The following is a 19,423-nucleotide window of genomic DNA, read 5'->3' as shown; positions in this document are numbered from 1 at the left end:
ATAATCTGTGAATTCGACGGCGGCAAGCTTCACCTTTTGCTCCTCTGAATAGTTATTGCACTCGAAGACAAGCTCAATTTTGCGCTCCCATTCGAGGTATGTCTCAGGATTGGACTTACCCTGGAATGATGGGATGTTGAGCTTAACTCCCTTGATGGATTCATTCCCGCCGTTTCTCCTTTCTCGGGCAACCCTTGGTTGTAGATCAAACTCGCCATCCTCACTATTAGACACATCCGACTCAACTTGCCTCGACCTTCCTCTGCTCAAACTAGCTCGATTTTTGGATGACTCCAATTGTTCCATCCGTTCGTGCAATGGTTCAATGGAGTTTCTAAGCATGCGCCTGAATTCTTCCATCATATCCTCCATTTGAAGTCTTAAATCAAAAGGTTGGGATTCACCTTCGTTTGACATGTTTTAAACCTGCGGGAGATCAATGACAAACAAAGAACCTCACTTCACTCCCTCACAATTTTCTCTCACACTTGTGTATGTCACTCAAATTGGCACGCGCCAGTAATTCTCACCAATTTTCTCAAAGCTCGTGATCACCCACCTTGAGGAAATTTAGAGTGACCTTAGATGAACAATCAACTACCAATAATTCACGCAAGTGCAGCTAGGCTCCCTTTTTTTTTTTTGGTGATTTCAAGGACTCAAAAATTCACAAATATTTTTTTTGTTGACAAAAGTGCATAACAAATCTGGGAACTTACGAAGTGACTATAGATTTGGAAACTCAAGAACAGGAATTCTACCCAATCTTAAGTCAAGGCTAAAATTTAGAAGTCTCCAAAATTCGGTTTTCCAAGAACGTGGTTAGGCGCTAGGCGACTCAGGAAAACCCTCGATAACTGGAATGACCTAAATTTTTTTTTTAATTAAAAGAAACGGATGAACAGTAGCTGCTACAGTATGTGTGAACAGCACGCTACAGTACCGTGCTACAGTGCCGTGAACAGTGTGCGCTACAGTGCCGTGAACAGTGATTCCCGAGTTTTTTTTTTCCACAAACCCAAACATAAAGACACGATTAACTGACAATTAGCAACACAACTGCGGCAGACCGACAACACAAAAGAATTTAAGAAGAAAACCCTAATAATAAACTCTAAACAAATACGACAAGAACAAAATAAAAGGGATATAACTTGATACCTTAACCTATGCTCTGATGCCAACTGATACGAACCCGGATCCGAGGATGCCAGAATTCGAACCACAAGCCCAAGACCAAGGTAACGAGTTTGTGGTAAGCGGAGTCCTAGACTATCAAGGGTAGCGCGAGATAGTTTCGAACGATAGAATACACCACAATCAAGCGTGTTCCTTGATTGATAAAGTTAACGAACACTTTAGATCCTCTAAAGGTGCTCAAGGGTGCTTACAAGAAACTAGAGAAACTCTCTTAATTTCTGAAATTGTCCCAAAAGAAGTCCCTTCTCTATTTAATTGAGCAGCCTTTTATAGGCTTACAAAACAACTTAACCTAAAACTACGTGAAAGAGGTAAGTTTCCTAATTGAATTGAAAGACTTAACCAAAACATAACTAATTCCTTAACATACTAGATATGCCTTAGTAGGCTTACAAGACCCAATTGGAAGCAATAAAAAATAGGAAATAATTGGAAATAACGGAAACTGCTAAAACAACTAGATCAGTCCGACGCGTTGCACACGAAATCCTTGAACTTTGAATGCTTGGCTTTGGCTCTCTTCATTGGACCCCAACGACCTGTCAATGGACCACGTAATAGCTTTTGGGCAGCTCCTAAGATTCGTATCAACTTTCCATTGCTTGAAAGTGAGGTAAACATCATTCTTATGTTCAAGAAAATAAATCCAAATTTTTTTTGAATAATCATCAATGAAAGTTAACATAGACCTGGCACTACCCTTAGACGGAACACGAGATGAATCCCATAAATTTGAATGAATATAATCAAGAGTACCTTTCGTCTTATGAATTGCTGGAGAACTGAAACTAATTCTTTTTTACTTTTGAAAGACACAGTGTTCACAGAAGTTCAATGACCCAGTACACTGACCGCATAGAAGTCCCTTTTTGGTTAATATGCCCAAGTTTTTTTCGCTCATATATCCCAAACACATATGTCACAATTTGTTGATGTCAGAATCAGACAAAAATGATGATGATGAAACTACAGCCAAGTCTGTGACAGTAGATCCCTACAAAATATATAAACTACCAATCCTGCAACCTTTCATTACAACGAGAGCACCTTTAGAAACCTTTATAACACCATTTTTAGTTGTGTATTTGCACCCAAGAGCCTCTAAGGTGCCAAAAGAGATGCGATTCTTTTTCAAATCAGGAACATGTCTAACATCAGTGAGCGTCCTCACAATACCATCATGCATTTTAATGCGGATTGTACCCTTACCAACAACATCACAAACGACATTATTGCCCATCAAAACAATTTCACAATTATAAGATTTATAAGTGAAAAATAAATTTCTATTGGGACACATGTGATAAGAGCATCCAAAATCTAAAATCCATTCATTTTTAGACCTTGTCCTGTCATCAGTCACAAAGAAAATATTTCCTTCATTCTTATCAGCTGCAATACCAGTTTCGAGCAGTCTTAATATTTTTCTCACCAAGTTTCCCCTTTTACTTCAATCTATTTTCCAATTTAAAATAATTTGCCTTAATGTGCCCCATTTTATGACAATAATTGCACTCTAAATTTCTATATCCGGATTTAGATCTACTATTGTCAAATTTTCTTTTTTCGATTCTGCCACTGACAACTAGATCTTCCATTTGACCTCCACTAAATTTCCTAGTAATGTCCCTATCAATCTGCTCCTTCGATTTTAATACAAATTTCATTTTTTGATACGAAATTATTTCTTTTTCATAAATCATAGTATCGTGAAAATATTTAAAAGAGTGGGGAAGGGAACACAAAAGTAACAAGGTCTGATGCTCATCATCAATTTTCGAATCTATATTCTCCAAATTCATAATAATGGAATCAAATTTATCAAGATGTGAGATTATAGATGTATCTTTAGTCATGCAAAACATATACAGATTTTGCTTTAAATAAAGTCGATTCTCAACTATATTCTTCATATACAAGGCCTTAAACTTATCTCACATGGTTTTTGCCAAAGTCTTAGTGGCTACCACCTGCAAAACTTCGTCAGAGAGATTTAAAATAATACTGGACCCAGCATTCTTATCCATCGCAGCAAAATTTACATCTGTCAAACTCTCTGGCTTTTTCTCAATTCCCTGTATCGCTAAATCAACTCCGTCTTGAATCAAAATGGCTTCCATCTTGAGCTGCCACCTCTCGAAGTTGATATTCCTATCGAATTTCTTGATAACAGTCTTTGTTATTATCATTGTTACCATAAAATCCAAACCCTCCGAAGAAGCTCTGATACCAGTTTGTTAGGTTTGACTCCAGAAAATTGACGAAAGAATTTTTGACAATTGCAAAAGATAAATAACAAATAAAAAATAAATAAAATAGGAATACAGAAATTTACGTGGTTCGGTCAAATTGACCTACGTCCACGAGTGGAGAAGGAGCAATATTTTATTATAAAGAAGAGAGTACACAAATGTTTTAGAAAAGTATTCCTAGACCAAAAATACCTAATACTTAAAACACAAGAGAACCCAAAATATTTTACTAAACAAAAGGTTTAATGAACCAAAAATCTAAATAGTCCACTAAAACTCTTTTGGTTTGGTGCATTTAATTTCATCACAGGCCCATTATATTTATAGGCAACTAAGGGAAAGATTTCCTTATATAAAAGGCGATGTGGGACAACGCCACTTTAACAAGTGGACCAAGCAAAATGTTTCCAGGCCCAACCACTTGGAAATTAGAATGGGTCACCTTCCCCTACTCCGAAACTTTTCTTTTACCTAAAAATACATATGAGTAAATATTATATATACTGATATTATATGTACTATTATGGTTTGATGCATGACACATGAGTAAAATTTGGATTTCAAATTTAAATTCAGATAAATTGTCATGTATTAGTGGTGATAGTGTATATACAATACATGATCAATGTATAAAAAATTAATCCAATATATATATATATTGTAATGAGTGCACCCTTATCTTATTGGAAAAAGAAGGAGGAAAATAGCAAAACTATAGACATTGCAACTTTGAAAATTATAAACGTCGATAAAACAATACCTACTTGTTAGATAGCTAATTGTGCATTTAATTTTTGAATATTTTTCCCTTTATTTTGTTAAAATATGAGTTTAATTGCTAGATTATACTTATATTTGGATTTTAATGCCCTTTCTAGGAATTTGTGGTGAAAAGAGAATAAAAATTGCATTAAAGGCTGAATTTCCAGAAGGTTACATTCTACAAGGCGTGGGCGCGTCAGTGCATCTGCAAAGTCTGTATTTCGTCGGACTGGATTTCTGATTCATTGCTCAAAGGACTAGGAACCAACCCATTGATGTTGTTAATTGGGAAAGAATTTAGATTTCGTCTTGGTCTGGAGAATTTCGATTCTATCACAAAACCAATTGGCCATATCTTATGTTGATAGGAAATAGAATCATTGTTTTAATAGGACTCTTTTTTAGTTAGGAAAGAGTTTCTCCTTTTGGGTAAAAAAACTTAATAAATAGAGGGGAACTTGGGGAGCCAGAAGGGGGATTCCTTTTTCCTCTTTTTCTCTCCAATAAACCCTAGTATTTCTTGTGGTCGCGAATCCACTGCCAGAGGTGGCTAAACTTTTTCTCTAGTTAAAGGATAATTGAAGGTTTGGTTCAACAATACTGTGAGATCTAATTTGATTTATTTGTTTCATTTATCTATGAGTATTTATATATTTCCTGCTCATTCATGATTATGATTATTTTATACGATTATATAATTGCCCACTATTTAATTGTCAGAATAATCTATTGCCATTTAAAATATCAAATCCGTAATTTTTTGATGGTTTTAGTATTTGTGACGAGTGATAAAATTTGATCGTAGAAAAAACTTTCAAATCTATGTCACGGAAATATATAATCTAGCTTAAATGAACCAAGCTTGTGTGTCTGTTGGTTAGCATTGATAGCTTCTCTAATTATTAATACTGTCAATAGGTTAAATCCTAAGAGCTTGTTTAGGGTTGCTTAATTGGTAAGAGAAATAGTCACAGAGCTTGTTGTGGTTATCGAAACAATAAGGAGAGGCAGGTTATCAGAACTTATTGACCACCATAACCAGTTTATTCATAAATAATTGATTTTACCGGGGGGGGGGGGAATGAGTTGGGTGGTACTGGGGGAGGGAGTGTAAGCGAGAGGTCTCGGGTTCGAATCCTCCAACTTACACTTAACAAAAAAAAAAGATCTTCGCATCGATGATCAGTTAAACGAACCAAAGTGGAGATTAGACCTTTGACTAGAATATTACTTTTTCTTGATTTAGTTTTATTGAATTTTGTACTATTGTCTTTATTTTTATTCAAGTGAGTTATTTAGTTAATTTCTCATAATCCTCCTTTTTATTTATTATCTTCACAAAGAAATAAATCACCCTGTCCCTGTGGATACGACCCTACTCACCGCTATACTCAAATTCATAATTTTAGAGTAGGAACTTTTATTTTTGCTGGTTTGACAAGCCAACAAATTTTGGCGCCTTTGCCGGGGACCGGTGCTTTATTGATTTATTTTCTTTGAATTATTTTTTTTATTTTATTTTTCCCTTATTCTAGTACTAGTTTATGACTGACTACGCTCAACAGTTTGGTGATAAACAGGATTTCATTCACAGGAGGGTTAATAATGTAGGTATCTCTTCTCTTGATCAACGTTTATATTTTCTAACTTTTCTTGTAGAAAAGTTGGTTGTAGAGCAAGTACACAAATAAAAACTTGTGGAGTATGTTATGTCTCGAATCATCCAAGTAACACGTGTCCCACATTATAAGATGGTTTGAATGCCCAAATTTATGCTGTTGAAGGATTTCTAAATCCGCCTCAAATGAGGTATGATTCATATTCCAACATGTACACTCAAGAATGGAGGGATAACCTTAGCTTCAGTTATGCAGCAAGGCCACCAAATTTTCAACAGCAATATCAACAGCAGCATCCAACTTTTAAGTCAGGTATATCTCTTGAAGAAATTGTTAAATCACTAACTACTAATATACAACAATTTCAACAGGAGACAAGAATGAGTATTCGAAACTTGGAGAATCAATTGAGTTAACTAGCATCTGCAGTGAGCCGATTGGAGCCTCAAATTTCAGAAGAATTGCATTCACAGACCATTGTCAGCTCCAAACAAAATATGAGTGCAATTACCCTGAGAAGTGATGAAGGACTGCAAGAGTTTCAAAAAGTAGGATTCAAGCATTTAGTCGAAGAGGAAGTTGAGAAAGAAGGAATGAGATCCCAACCTCAAACTTTTTCAATGAAAGAGTCTAGTGAACAACCTCCAACTGTGGTGATACATCCTTCATTCCCTAATCAATTTACAAGATCCAATGAAAAGGAGGAGCGAGAAATTCTGAAAATGTTTAACAAAGTTGAGAAGCTGAATTGCAATGAGAAAATTTGTATGAAGGAAAATGCTTCAGCCATACTGCAACAGAAATTACCTCCTAAGTGTGAGGATTTAAAAGTTTTTGAGGTGGATGGCTTGGATAAGATATGAGTTGCAATGATCAAACATCTTGAACCGAAAAACAAAGCAGCTCGTTTGCTTAAGAATTATTGGCACGAGGAAGAAGTAATGAAACGAGTTAAAAGATTTTATCCCCATTGGTCAAACATGGTATCGTCTAGCCAAAAACGTTAAAGAAAGGCGCTACTTGGAAGGTAATCCAAGAGTTTTAATTTTTAATTATTTTGTGTTTCTATTTCATATTTTTTTTTTGTTAAAGATAAGTTTATTTTGTTTCCTATTGATAGAAAATTTTTATTGTAGGTCCCAGGTGTGTTTTGTGAAGTTTTTATTTGGATTAGAGGCAAATTCTTGGGTAGAAGACTTCCTGCTATAAGACGTGCCCACCTTTATGTTAAATGCAAATTGGTGCTTTTAAAGATTGATGGACAGAAGACTATTTCTTATACAGTGTAAGTGTGCCCATGCCTTATAGCAAAATCTCCAATACTGCGATCCCGAGTTGAAATTCACTCCGTGTTTCGCCTGCATTGATTTTTAAGCAACTTATTACCTCCTGAGTGTTTAGCTCAATAATCAGGAAAGTTCTCTTCTTCTTATTTTTGCACTTAAGTTTCATTCATTGAGGACAATGTTTGATTTAGGTGTGGGGGAGTAGATCTTTCAAGTGAAAGTTAGTGAAATTTTTTTGAAATTGGCATGAATAATTTTCAAATCTAGTTTTGGAACTTCTATTGTGTTTTACGAAAAACAATCAAGATGCAAATATGAATAGTGTAATGTTACTAGCATGAGTATGTTATTTTCTTGCAATTGATTTGAATGATGGATGCTCAAGATTTGACATAATTTTAACTAATTTGTGAGCTTTTGAGCCTAAGGAGCATTTCAATTAAATTTGCTCTATCTTCTTTTGTTGAGTGATATCACACATGATTTGATATTCTAGAACTTGTTTTGTTATGCATGTTGAGACTACACTTGAATTTGATGCATTAAAATGATAAGGGCAATTAGGTTTAATCCTTTTGACTTTCTAAATACCTTTCCTAATTATATTTACCCATAGTTAACCATGTTTGAGCCTCAATCCTTTTTCTTTGTTTAATATTCATATTTGTTACCGTAAACCTTTTGTTTATACCCTCTTATTTGAATCTTATATCGAAGGCATACCTTAATATTCTTGCATAAGAATGTCAAGTGTGTTACAAGAGTATGGTTATAGTTAGCAAGTGTGTTAGTTGTATCTTGTGAAGAAAAAAATAAAAAAAAATGTTGAAAAATATACAAAAAAGGAAAAAAAATTGAAAAAAAAGAAAAAGAAAAAAGAAAAAAATTGTTGTGAATTGCGCTTGCCAAGTTTGGGAAAGTTATTGACATGCCTTGAAACTAGCTGTACACGTGAATGAAAAAGGAGTTTGACTTCATGCAAAATATTATTGGTATTTCCTTTGATATATTTACACCTAAAATTTTTTCCTTTTATCCAACCTGTAATCCAATCCTCATTACAACCTTATAAAGACCCTTTGATTTTTGCATTGAATTCATTTTAAGTGGTGGAAATGTGATATATTAGCAAACTTATGATAATGTCATTTCATGGTATTGATTTGAGTATTAAATATCCCCTTAAACATTTGACTGCTGAGTGTATAAGGAATGTTTAGTTTTGTGCATCCTGATTTCGATAAAATTGTTGAGGAGAGATAATACTTGTGTGTTAGTATGTTGTGCTATGCATGTTCACCATTTTTAATTGTGATTTTTGAGTAGTGAATGCTTGAGGGCAAGCATTGTTTAGGTGTGGGGGAATTTGTTAGATAGCTAATTGTGCATTTAATTTTTGAATATTTTTCCCTTTTATTTGGCTAAAATATGAGTTGAATTTCTAGATCATACTTATATTTGGATTTTAATGTCCTTTCTAGGAATTTGTGGTGAAAAGAGAATAAAAATTGCATTAAAGGCTGAATTTCCAGAAGGTTACATTCTACAAGGCGTGGGCGCGTCAGTGCATCTGCAAAGTCCGTATTTCGTCGGACTGGATTTCTGATTCATTGCTCAAAGGACCAGGAACCAACCCATTGATGTTGTTAATTGGGAAAGAATTTAGATTTCTTATTGGTCTGGAGAATTTCGATTCTATCACAAAACCAATTGGCCATATCTTATGTTGATAGGAAATAGAATCATTGTTTTAATAGGACTCTTTTTTAGTTAGGAAAGAGTTTCTCCTTTTGGGTAAAAAAACTTAATAAATAGAGGGGAACTTGGGGAGCCAGAGGGGGGATTCCTTTTTCCTATTTTTCTCTCCAATAAACCCCAGTATTTCTTGTGGCCACGAATCCACTGCCAGAGGTGGCTAAACTTTTTCTCTAGTTAAAGGATAATTGAAGTTTTGGTTCAACAATACTGTGAGATCTAATTTGATTTATTTGTTTCATTTATCTATGAGTAGTTATATATTTCCTGCTCATTCATGATTATGATTATTTTATACGATTAAATAATTGCCCACTATTTAATTGTCAGAATAATCTATTGCCATCTAAAATATCAAATCTGTAATTGTTTGATGGTTTTAGTATTTGTGGCGAGTGATATAATTTGATTGTAGAATAAACTTTCGAATCTATGTCACGGGAATATATAATCTAGCTTAAATGAACTGAGCTTGTGTGTTTGTTGGTTAGAATTGGTAGCTTCTCTAATTATTAATGCTGTCAATAGGTTAAATCCTAATAGTTTGTTTAGGGTTGCTTAATTGGCAAGAGAAATAGTCACAAAGTTTGTTGTGGTTATCGAAACAGTAAGGAAAGGCAGGGTGTCAGAACTTATTGACCACCATAACCAGTTTATTCATAAATAATTGATTTACCTTCGCATCGATGATTAGTTAAACGAACCAAAGTGGAGATTAGACATTTGACTAGAATATTGTTTTTTCTTGATTTAGTTTTATTGAATTTTGTGCTATTGTCTTTATTTTTATTCAAGTGAGTTATTTAGTTAATTTCTCATAATCCTCCTTTTTATTTATTATCTTCACAAAGAAATAAATCACTCAATCCCTGTGGATACGACTCTATTCACCGCTATGCTCAAATTCATATTTTTAGAGTAGGAACTTTTATTTTTGCTGGTTTGACAAGCCAACACTACTCATGAAAATCTTTCCCGATTTCTAAAAATCTCAGTTTACATTGTAATTGTGATTTTGAAAATTACAACATTTGTGATGCAACTATTGTTCAAAGTAAAATTTTGGAAGAGAGTACAACTGAATGAGGAAAAGCCACAAAAAGAGTTAGTAGGGGAAATACTAATAGCAGACTGCTAAGCCCAAATCAATTGGGCCATCTAGGTAAACAAAACATCCTGGGAATTGTACTCGCTTGTACATATGGACCCAGAAAGATAGGTTTCATTATCCCAAGCCCATTTAATAGACTAGCCTAACAGAAAGGGTTAATTACATTTACCTCCCTGAGTTTTGGCCAAACTACCAAACAAACCTTGAGGTTTGGCCACATAACAGATACCCCCTTTTAAGTAACATCTATTAAATATTTTGGATGGAACTAGTGTAAAGAAAAAATGCCCAACTGGTATCAACTGGACTAATTTTTATTTTTTTTTCAATTCCATGAGGAAAGAATTTGACAATACCTAATTACTGTTTTCTACTTTTAAGAAATCCATTTAATTCTTTTTAATTTTATATTAATCTTCTTCCTCACTAAATTTTAAAATATTTTAAAGTAACTGCCATGGAAGCGGCAGTTCCCTGCCACCTCCATCTCAGGCTATCACCACTGAATAGCGAAATCTTGCCAAAGTTATAGGATGAGTTCAATTTTTAGAGTGGATCATGATTTGAACCTCAAGTTTCGCAAAAATTGATTGAAAAGTTACCAAATAAGAGTAACCAGTTGTGGCCTTCTTCTCCACTCGCACCCGAATCCATCAGAATTCATGAACTTCACAGGAAATAATGCCCACGAAAAACAAACCAGCCTATAGATATAGAAGGAGACGTCAACAATTCTCTAATCAAGAGCCAAATACCAAAAACCTCAAAACTCACTTTGAAAAATCCCTGAAAATTGAAAGCCCATTTTCCTTTCAAACCACAAATTCCTAAACTAGAATTGTCATAGAGCGTATAACATAAAAAAATGACTCTAAACTAGAATTTGGACCTTGATTCGAAGCAAAACTTGTCATCCTGTACACCACTATTGCAACAGAACAATAGAGGCATGGGATAGGATCTTATCTCCCCATCTATTTTCCAGGAAACCTCCCAATCACAAACCCATCACCAGGCAATCTCCAAATAGCTAGATGCTTTGTTCGAGTCATCTGATCACTAGTATCAGAAGGTAATTCATGGAAGCGGAAGCCACGAGAGGATCCAGTTGAGTAGAATATGCGTTCAAAGGCCATTTTGCAGGCCGGGTTAGGAAGACAGAGCTTTGTATTGGCAAATTTTTTCAGAGGATTCTTTTTTCTAGATTTTGTTTTACTCCTTTCTTTTTTCCTTGCCATTTTTTCTTTTCGTTCCTTCTTTTGGACAATTTTTTTTGTTAATTTGCCCATTTTCTTTTAACAATTGCGGTTTCAAAATACAGCATTACAACAAAGTCTTTTTTTTCTCTCCCTTTCAGGTGCAGCAATTCTGTTAGTATACCATAGAGAACTGGAAAAAGAAAACACTCTTTTATTACTTCGAAAATAAAGAAGTTAAGAGTTTGTCTTGATAATGGGCACCAGAAGGATAAATTTGAGTTAACACAATAGCTTTGTGCTGACATCAGCGGATTCTCTAACACCTTAGGACGTTAGGGAGGTTTTTGATAAACATCTGTTTATTGCAAGGGGTGGATTGTTATTTCGTCAAACCTCAAGGTTCAGTTGGTAATTTGCCCAAACCTAAATGGAGGTAAATGTAATTAACCCTAACAGAAATAAACAATGAACATTTAACTAAAGGGTTAAATTCACTTTGTACCCTTTAACTAGACTTGAATTTTCACTTTAGTTCCTAAACTTTAAAATGGGACATTTTAGTTTCTAAATTGTAAAATTTGTCATACTTTATTCTCTATAGTATAAAACTTGTGCATTTTAGTCCCTAAAGTATAAAATTTGCCTCCATTTAGGCAAAGATCTGTCTAACTTCCTTAATGATGTTATTTAAGTGAGACAATTTTATAGTTCAAGAACTAAAGAGTCTCATTTTAAAGTTTAAGGACCAAAGTGAAAAATTTGAATATAGTTGAAGGGTGCAAAATGGAATTAACCCTTATCTAATTGTTGCTTAAATTAATTCAGGCTGTCTTGACCAAATTGATCGCTTCTTGAGCCTCTAATGTTGAATTCTGAGGATGGCGCCTCACAAGTTGCCATTTGTTGTAATTGGATTGGAAAATGGTGTAACAAAAATTTAAATATGATGTAACTGAATTGAAAAATGTTATAATAAAATGTGAAATCACTAATATATCTTGAAATAGAGTGAAGTGTAACTTGTGTAGCTGCAGATACAAATGAATATTTTGAGGTACCCTGACAAAACCAATGTGAGAATGTATTCTTGTCCACCCTCATTCCTAATAATTCCTTCCCGCCTTAGGATGCAATTTTCTTGGTGAATACCTTTCTTACTATTTTACTATTTGTATTATAGGTTAGATTGCATCGCGAGAAGAGAGTAGAATAGAAGTACTCCTAATGTTGGATCAATATACAACTCACATTTGAAACTTTCTATTATACACTTAGTCGGAAGGGTGTATAGTCCTGACCTACTAAAAAAAGTCAATCACACAATACGAGTTTAAATTATCTTTATTTCTCCATATTTCTCACGAATCACAATTGTAGACTATCTTCACTTTCCCATTTCACCACTTCCCAATTATAGATTCATTACTTCTTTTATGCACATACTTAGATTTATAACAAACACGAACATCTTGTGAATCTATTTGGATTGAAGAGTTTTTCAAATTCAAGTTTTTTATATAGAAGTCTACAGAAACACATTTCAAAAATACTCTAAAAAAACACTTCAAATACATATAATTTCAAATACAACTAATAAAAATAGTAAAGAAAAGGGCTAATTATATTTACCTCTCTTGAGATTTGACCAAATTACCATTTACACCTTGAAGTTTGGCCAAACTACAGAAAGGTCCCCAAAACTAAAAAATGCATAACAAATACACCCCTCTCATTAGTCAATTGATGTTGACTATTAATGTTTAGATTATGTCTGCACGCATTTTTAATAAGATTCCTAGATTGCCCCCAAAAACACAGCCACCCATTCAAGTTCTTGACAAAGTCGAAATCACCTCCTGTGTTTAACTCCATTGACATAGTCATAGCGGCTCAAGTCTCAACAATCGCCATGAATTATCCCTCTTAAGGTTTCAGCCCATGCAATAGTAGACCCAGCATTTTTAGGTAAAAATATTTTCAATGTTAAAATTCCAGTAAGTTAAGAAAATTAATTGTCTTCAGGCCGCTTCATTCTTCTCCATCATCATTCGTGACAGCTACCAATTGCTTCCTTTTAACTCCAATAAAAAAAGAGAAAAAGCATGCTTGAAAAAAATCACACACTAATTGCCAATCTTGTATTTAACCCAAACTACTGAAAATCTATTACTTGTGGCTCACAATACCCATCGGCATCAAAGCAGATCCTATTTCTTTTTTCCCAAAATCAAGAGAAAAAAAAAAAAGAAAACATAATTGATCCATGGTACTGGTAGATTCCTCATGTTAATGCATCTCTAAAATATTGAGCTTTGGAACTGTACTAGTATATGAATTTGCCGATGTAGTTGTGGTAGTTGTAGAAAGGCTAAGTGGGAAACTGGTGGTTGTGGACAAGGAACATTTTGGGGAATTCAAACTTGAAGAAATAATGGCAAAAGAGCAAAGTGGTGACTTTTTGGTGGGTTTACTACCGAAGGTATACTTTCCTTCTGTGATTTTTATTTCTTTCCTTGGTTGTTTTTTTTTTTTGGGGGGGGGGGGGGGGGGAATTCAAAGTGTTTGTTTCTTTCCTTGGTCAAACCTCAAGGGAGGTAAATATAATTAATTTAAATACCATTTCTTTCTTCTTCCACCTGCAATCACCACACATCCCTAGTTACCCACCATCATCCCTCCTCTCCTTTCTCCTCCACCACCACTATCAGTCCTCCCTCTTCCTTCCCCTCCTTACTCTTCTCTCCTCTATTTTCCTCTCCCTCCCCTTCCCTCCTCCTTCCTCTTCTCTCCTCCCCCCTTTTCCTTTCCCCTTCTTTCCCTTCCCCCCGAAGCCCCTTTGCCCTCCCTTCTCTTCTCTGTTCATGCTAGCCGCAATCAAATTTGGTCACAATGTCCTCTCCCCTTCCTCCCCTCTTTGCATAACAAAGAAATTTATAGTTATTGGCATATTGAAGCAAAATTTAAAATTAGAATTTTTCATATTATTATTTAGTAGTATTTTAGTCAAATTAGGATTTTAATAATTTTATTGGAGTCAAGTTCTGGGAGTTTTATTGTTTAGGAACTAGTATCTTATTAGAAAATTTCTTATGGTTATAAGACTTGTTTATCAAGTCATCTAGTCTGTAAATATGGAATTATATTATTGTGTTTAGTTGAGAAAAGTGAAGGATTGAGAGCTTTGTTCTTATAATATAATTAATAAATTATTTTTGGCATTATTCCTCTTCTCCCACACATACTTGTATGTATGTAAATTGCCTCTCTTCATATTGATTTTGTCAAATATATCTCCATTAAGTTTTTTATTGTTTTTTTTAGTTCTACATCCAATATCAGAGTTTCAGGTTTTGGGTTCTTGATAACAATAACAGACTATCAATATCAGTTATTGATTTAGTGCTACAGAGAGTGAAGAAAAATTGCCTATTGGAGTTTAGTTGAGTTTTGAAAAAAAGTTATTTGACCCATTGGAACTCGTTGAGGATTTTGTGAATAAGGTGAAGCAAGATTACTATGTTTGTGTTTTTAGCCAGTTGGGATTTATTGAACCTTTTGTGAGTTTTGGCTCACCAGGATCCGCAGAGTCTTTTGCATCTTGATTCATTGGCGGCTCGTTAGGGTCCGTTGGGACTTTTTGTGATTTGTGGAGATCCATTGGAGCTTTTGTGGAGAAGGTGGAGTTTGTTTGTTTTTGTCTACTATTTATCAATGTTGGATACATGCCAAGATGAAGATTTGTTAAGTTTGTCTTTGTATCCTATATCAAGAATTTTATAAAGAAATCTCTTATCGTGGTGGTTATAAATATAATAGTCTTTAGTGAGTTTAAGTGTATTAAGGACATCAACTCAAGTGTCGTATGCATCAGTTCAAGAGAGTTTTAGGGGGCCATGCCCCAATCTGAGATGAGTTCTGGTTAAAAACATTTTTATAGTATTCACGCTTAAAGACAAGCATCAAAGGGAAATTTAAGTATAAAAATATTCACGTGAATCCTCACAAGTAAAAAACCGCAAACTCCATTTACTTGGGCCCGAAGTGCACATTTACTTGGACATTGTAATAGTTAAGAGCGCACAAAATTGATTACAATAGCTTTTCAGATTAAAAATCTAACCAAATATTTTGATCGAAAATAAAAGGGAGCAAAGTGATGTTGATATTAATTTTGGGAGCAAATTGCAACTTACCCATAATTACTAGGGGGACAAGTGTAGTTAACCCTTAAGTTTGTAAGTTAATTGACTAATTGGTTCACGTTTTAATGCTTATAATTAGGACTGTCAATGGCCCGATAAAAAGCCCGATGAACCCAATTTTTTAGTGAGTCGGTCTGAGTTTGAGCCTAAAAATTATATCCGAAATAAATATGAGCCGAGTTTGGGCCTTATTAGACTCAAACCCGATATAGGCCCGGCCCTTTAATTACCTATATATATAATATTTATATTTTGATATTATGTATAATTATATATCCAAATATATTATTACTAAATACTAAATATATATAAATTACAAAACACAAAAATATATCTAAAGACTCTTCCATGAGCTTTCTTGAGAGCTAATCTTAGTAATGCATAACTAAATCTCTAACTTTTCTTATTGGTTGAGTAAATTTTTGTGTTGGTATAATATTGGTTGATTTCTTTTTGGTCTACAAACACAAATCATCAAGTATATTTGGATTTAAATCACAAGATTATAAAAAAAGTTTCAACTTTTAAAGATGTATCGGTTTATGATCGCATGTTTTATTACTATTTTTCATGCATTTTGAACGAATTAAATATAAATTTTGTTGAAAATTTTTTGGTTTATATACTTTTTAAGAACTATTATTTGTTCATGTTTAGTTTTAATATTATAGTCTTGTAAATATTAAATTAGTTTTACAACTTAATAGTTATAGTAATTATATTAATAAAATTAAGGAGTAATAAGTGAGTTTGGGCTAAACCCGATTAAGGCTCACAACCCGAATATTATGTAAGTTGAGTATGAATTTCACATTTATGAACCCGAAACTCATAACTCGAAACCGGAAAATGTTTCAAATTAAATGTGCTGACCGTGTACTTATGAAAGTCCGATTCATTAAGCCCCGATTTATAGGGCTACTTATACTCATCTTAGCAATTACCACTCCCACCATTGTGGGCTACTTGTATTCATATTAAAAAAAATGAACAACCATTTTTTGCTAATTAAGGGACTTCCATTTTGAAGGATAAACAAGCAAAATTTAAATGTATAGGTAGTGAATTTGTATCGATCCCACTATTACGGATCTTATTAAAAACCAAAAGTACACACTGTGAACTGAAGAAAAGATGAAATAACTCGTACATAAACTCCTTACATATTAACAAAAGTCCTCCATCTTTACATCAACTATGATAGCAGGACTCAAAAATTGCAAGGAAGATGAGGAACTAGATCTTAAGCAGAGACAAAAATAATTCCGTTCACTAAGGTATATCTGTTTGCTTGTTTTATTTATTTAGTTTTTCACTGCCCTTCAAAGCAATCACTTCTTCTTCCTCATTCGTTCGTTGTAAAATCAAGTGTCCTAATTGATCAACTTCTGCAGTCTATCGTAAATTGTCAAAGTATCTACGCCAAGTCTAGAAACTTTAACCTGCAAATTAAGAAACAAAAGGATGAAATGTCAGTTTAGGATTTTAATCTCTTCAATTTACCAAGTTTTCCTAATTCTAATCCAGTAAATATTTCTTTCTTTGAAAACTAATAGGATTGATAAGCACCTGAGCATGCAATATGTGACAAATTCTATTGTCCATGGTAGAAATGCTAATGCTAACAACTTCCACTCCTTGTTCTTCAACAACGATGATGACTTCATGTAACCCAAAGTTCTTCCCCAAACCAGTTACTAAAACCACTTCTAAGCTTGAACCAATTTCTCTGATTTTCACAACTGGAATTCTTGATCCCGGAATGGCTGAATTTCCGGTATTAGAGTCCTTTGTTTTAATTTTTCTCTTTACTAGCTCTTTTGTCTTCCTCAGTTTCTCTACTCTGTCCTTTAATTGCATGATATAAGCAGCAACTTGATCAATCTGATCTCGTTGGGAAAGCTGTTCCTGCATTTACCACGTAAGAAACTTTAAACTTTGTTATCAAATGCAATACAAGTAAAATCTATGAATATGAGAAGCTATGTGAAATTGAAATTTGCTTTTTACTAATATTAAATATCCACATAGTTCGTAGTCCAAAAAGAAAGGTAATTAAGAATCAAACTTCCAGAATGAATTTGAAGCATTGTATCACATAACAAAACAATTAAATCCAGAGCATTTAGGTATACACTGAGGTGGTCCTAATCATGTGAAAGTTACTTAGTGATGGACTCATTCCCTTAATTGGACGCAAAAAATGGAACTAAAAATTGATGAAGTTACTTGCTCAACAATCATTGAATCTGACCATATATTTTACTCGGTGAATATTAGAGAATGAACAAAAATAAAAGTTTCTTGCACTTAGTCTCAAAAATGTCCTTCAAAATCCTCTAGTAAGAGTGTTAGATGAAACGAACTCAGGACTAAATAAATGGAGATAACTATAAATTTGTGAAGACATGACCATATTCTTAAGACACTTGTCGGGATTCCAACGCTTATGTACACGTTCAAGGAAGTTTTACAAATAAGTTGAGATTCAATGTATTCATCAATTTGGGACACTTAACCGTCAACTTGATTTTGAGTTATCGCCTGTCTCATTCACGTGCTATAGATATTTCCTCTACGATTAACAATGCTTAGACAAATACATTGAACTTCACCAAGGCATTTTCTTCACATGGAACATGTGTTTTTTTTTAACAAAATTGTCTGATGATGCAGGTAGTGAAGGAACTGATCAAGTAGAAGAACTTCTCTCTTGGCGACAAGGAAACTAATAAATTGATATTTTAACTAACGAAAGGATGCAATTCCATAAGTATAATTAGCAATTCAAGATTAGAGAGGCCAAGCTTTGTTTCTGTTGGAATTTCATCTTTACGTGACTTTAACACATTCTCAGGTTAGGCCATATGACTCTTCCATGTAACTTTACCTCGTTTTCTTAGCAATATATGTAGGAATCTGCCAGGGTACCCCATCATTTGAAGGAAGAAGGAGAAGGGATGCAACAAATTAAACTGGTACAACCCGAATTCTTGAAAATAAAAAAAGGATAGTACACATGTATATGCACTTCTTATACACGACACAGATGATGTTACAAATGGATTGATTTCCTCGGGATGCATTCTGGACAACAAAGAAAGCAAAAAACGTGGTTTGACAAAACCCTAAACTGTTCTAGTTGCAAGAATGAAATATTTGCAATTTGTAAAAGGAGAGTTAGTGTAGAATTCTTTCTAATTACTTGCTAAAAAGAGAGTTAATGTAGCTAATGCAATATATCATTCTACATGTCTCAAGCCATAATCTTCACACCTAACTACTTTCTATGCTTTAAATTTGTACCCAACGTCAAAACCAAGTACTGCATTCATCCAAAACGCAAAACAAAATTTCATTATTCATTTCAAAATCAGAAATACCCAAAATGAAAACAGGTTCAGGTTGGGGAGAGGGATATGTTCGGTGGAGCAGTAAGAAGGAAGGGAGTGCAGGTGAGAGGTATCGGATTGGAAACTTTCTACTTACATTTTTATTTTAAAAAAAAAGGATCCAGGCAGACATTTATAAAGAGAAAGACAAAGCACCTTGGATGGCACAAAATGCTGGGGAGGAACAAGAGATGTTAGCTCATGAATGAGACCGTTCATGCGAATCCTTCTGTTCCTCTCAACAGTTTTCCTATCAAGCTTTCCTGAAGCACCATTAACACTACAATTCTCCATAATCCCGCCAAAAAATCTCAGCAAATCCCTTGGAAAAAAGTTCGTACAAAAACAGCTCAGAAGGCCAAAAATCACTAATGTGGTTTGAAGTATCTTTTCCAGAGTTAGAATGGCTAAGAATCCAAGTGTATTTATAGGCAAATCATGTCAAATGTGATGATCATAATCGTTGGTGTGAAATTGAATTTTTGTCATTGATCAAGAAACTCGAGTAAAGATGAGGATCCTTCGCGAAAGAAACAAGAATTAAATTTGTTTTTCAGTGATGCGGGTCCCAAAACCATACAACGTACAGAGGATGTTTGAACCTGAATTCCACACTATTCGTCCGCATAGGTTGGCTGATCTGGG

General features: G+C 34.2%; 1 protein-coding gene across 1 annotated transcript; it reads right to left on the bottom strand.

Moving 5' to 3' along the window:
* Positions 1–16,461: 16,461 nt before the first annotated feature.
* On the bottom strand, positions 16,462–19,161 carry LOC113741953 (transcription factor bHLH162-like). The gene is made up of 3 exons (XM_027269627.2): positions 18,935–19,161; positions 16,956–17,294; positions 16,462–16,828 (listed from the first exon to the last, which is right to left on the bottom strand). Exons 1-3 carry the CDS (start codon positions 19,070–19,072, stop codon positions 16,760–16,762), a joined length of 546 nt encoding a protein of 181 aa, XP_027125428.1. The 5' UTR covers positions 19,073–19,161; the 3' UTR covers positions 16,462–16,759.
* Positions 19,162–19,423: the final 262 nt, after the last annotated feature.

Source organism: Coffea arabica, chromosome 4e (genome assembly GCF_036785885.1).
Source record: "Coffea arabica cultivar ET-39 chromosome 4e, Coffea Arabica ET-39 HiFi, whole genome shotgun sequence".
Taxonomy (NCBI): domain Eukaryota; kingdom Viridiplantae; phylum Streptophyta; class Magnoliopsida; order Gentianales; family Rubiaceae; genus Coffea; species Coffea arabica.
Note: the sequence above shows the minus strand (reverse complement) of the source record. Positions and strands in the feature narration are given on the sequence as shown.